The 2,011-nt window shown below is 45.0% G+C and overlaps 1 protein-coding gene across 1 annotated transcript in view; it reads left to right on the top strand.

The window, feature by feature from the left end:
- Positions 1-2,011, top strand: part of LOC106810044 (6-phosphogluconate dehydrogenase, decarboxylating-like) — an 11,529-nt gene that overhangs the window by 3,866 nt on the left and 5,652 nt on the right. The window contains exon 6 of the mRNA XM_014813311.1: positions 895-1,084. Within this exon, the coding sequence (XP_014668797.1) occupies positions 895-1,084 (190 nt within the window). The remainder of the gene's footprint in view (positions 1-894; positions 1,085-2,011) is intronic.

Raw genomic sequence — 2,011 nt, 5'->3', positions numbered from 1 at the left:
CCACCCCCATCTTATAGAGCTACATACCTCACCACCCTTACCCTATTTAACTAGACATATTACCACCCCCATCTTATAGAGCTACATACCTCACCACCCTTACCCTATTTAACTAGACATATTACCACCCCCATCTTATAGAACTACATACCTCACCACCCTTACCCTATAGACCTAGATATGTTTCCACCCCCATCTTATAGAGCTACATACCTCACCACCCTTACCCTATTTAACTAGACATATTACCACCCCCATCTTATAGAGCTACATACGTCAGCACCCTTACCCTATGGAGCTAGATATATTGCCACCACCCATATAGGCCTAGATATGTCACCACCCTTACCCTATAGACCTAGATATGACACCACCCCCATCTTATAGAGCTACATACCTCACCACCCTTACCCTATAGACTTAGATATGACACCACCCCCATCTTATAGAGCTACATACCTCACCACCCTTACCCTATAGACCTAGATATTTCACCACCCCCATCTTATAGAGCCTGATATGTCACCACCGCCCAACCTCTGTATGGTGATTCCCTACATCCATCTTGTTTAGGCTGTGTAATGTAAGATGTCATAGCAGCAACTGCTTGCCTTAGTCAGACAGGAATTCCAGTAGGTCACAAATACATTTGCAGTGTATGTGCGTGGGCGCAGTATCAAATGGTGCGAAACTACACCCCATACAGCTCAGTTGGTAATTTCACTTCGATGAACAAGCATCATGTTTGGCGAATTATTTTCACGCATGCCAACGAAATTCTCCAAGATCAGTTCTTTCCGCGTAACCTCGGCGCCTGGCGCTCTCGCGGTCACGCATCCCTGTGCCGTGCTTCGATCGGAGAGGCTTTGTTACGACGTGTCTCTCACGCTCTAGGTGTTTACAACGTGGAACAAGGGCGACCTGGATTCGTTCCTCATCGAAATCACGCGCGACATCCTCAAGTTCAAGGACACGGACGGGAAGTACCTGCTGGAGAAGATAAGGGATTCTGCGGGCCAGAAGGGCACCGGGAAGTGGACTGCCATCGCAGCCCTGCAGTACGGTCAACCGGTCACTCTGATTGGTGCGTGCACACGCGCTGCTGCGTGGTTCGCACGTCGCTTTGTTTTCAGGTCGGCGATTGTCCGGAGTAGTTGCTTGGCAGGATTTCCGATTAATTCTCTAGTGTTAGTAGTCTGCAGTCAATGCCCCCTGTTATGCTTGATAAGTACACTGTTGAGAGTGGAATCTTTGTAGGGTCTTATGTAGTCAATTTGGTCTCACTCACTCAGTACAGTATTGTGGTTTTGTAACTGTATTCATTGTATACCTTGTATATCTGAATTCTGATCTAAATGTGATGTGAAGAATAATGGAGAAATTACTGTGTATCTATTACTCCTATACCCATTTTTAGCTCGCCTTGACATCGTCAAGATGAGCTATTGCCATGGGGTGTCGTTCGTCGTATGTCCGTCCGTCCGTCCGTCCGTCAACATTTGGCTACGGTCAAAGATAACACAAGAACCGTTTGACCCACATGTTTCAAATTGCATATAGTTGTTACTCCTATGGGAGAGGTTTGGACGTCCTATTTTGGAGCACGCCAGTCGACCTACATTCGAGCCACGTCCACTTTTTGTCAAAAATGGAAATGGTCATAAGTCAGTTCAGGTTCAATGGATTTTGCTCATTTCTGGTATGTGAATGAATGAGGACTGGCCCCAAAACATATCACACAGGTTTTGATAATTTTTTTAAATTATGCAAATTAGGTAGATTTTGGCAATTTCACTATGCATTTCAGTGTCTGCCTATGGTCAACGATAACTCAAGAACCGTTTGACACACATGTTTCAAATTGAATACAGTTACTCCTACGGGAGAGATTTGAACTTCCTAATTTGGAGCACTCCAGTCGACCTACTTTCGAGCCATGCCCACTTTTTGGCAAAAATGAAAATGGCCATCTAAATTCATTCGATTTTGTTAAATTTTGGTATGTGAATGT

The sequence above is a fragment of the Priapulus caudatus genome, unplaced genomic scaffold (genome assembly GCF_000485595.1).
Source record: "Priapulus caudatus unplaced genomic scaffold, Priapulus_caudatus-5.0.1 Scaffold406, whole genome shotgun sequence".
Lineage (NCBI taxonomy): Eukaryota > Metazoa > Priapulida > Priapulimorpha > Priapulimorphida > Priapulidae > Priapulus > Priapulus caudatus.
This window is presented reverse-complemented; position numbering and strand designations above follow the sequence as displayed.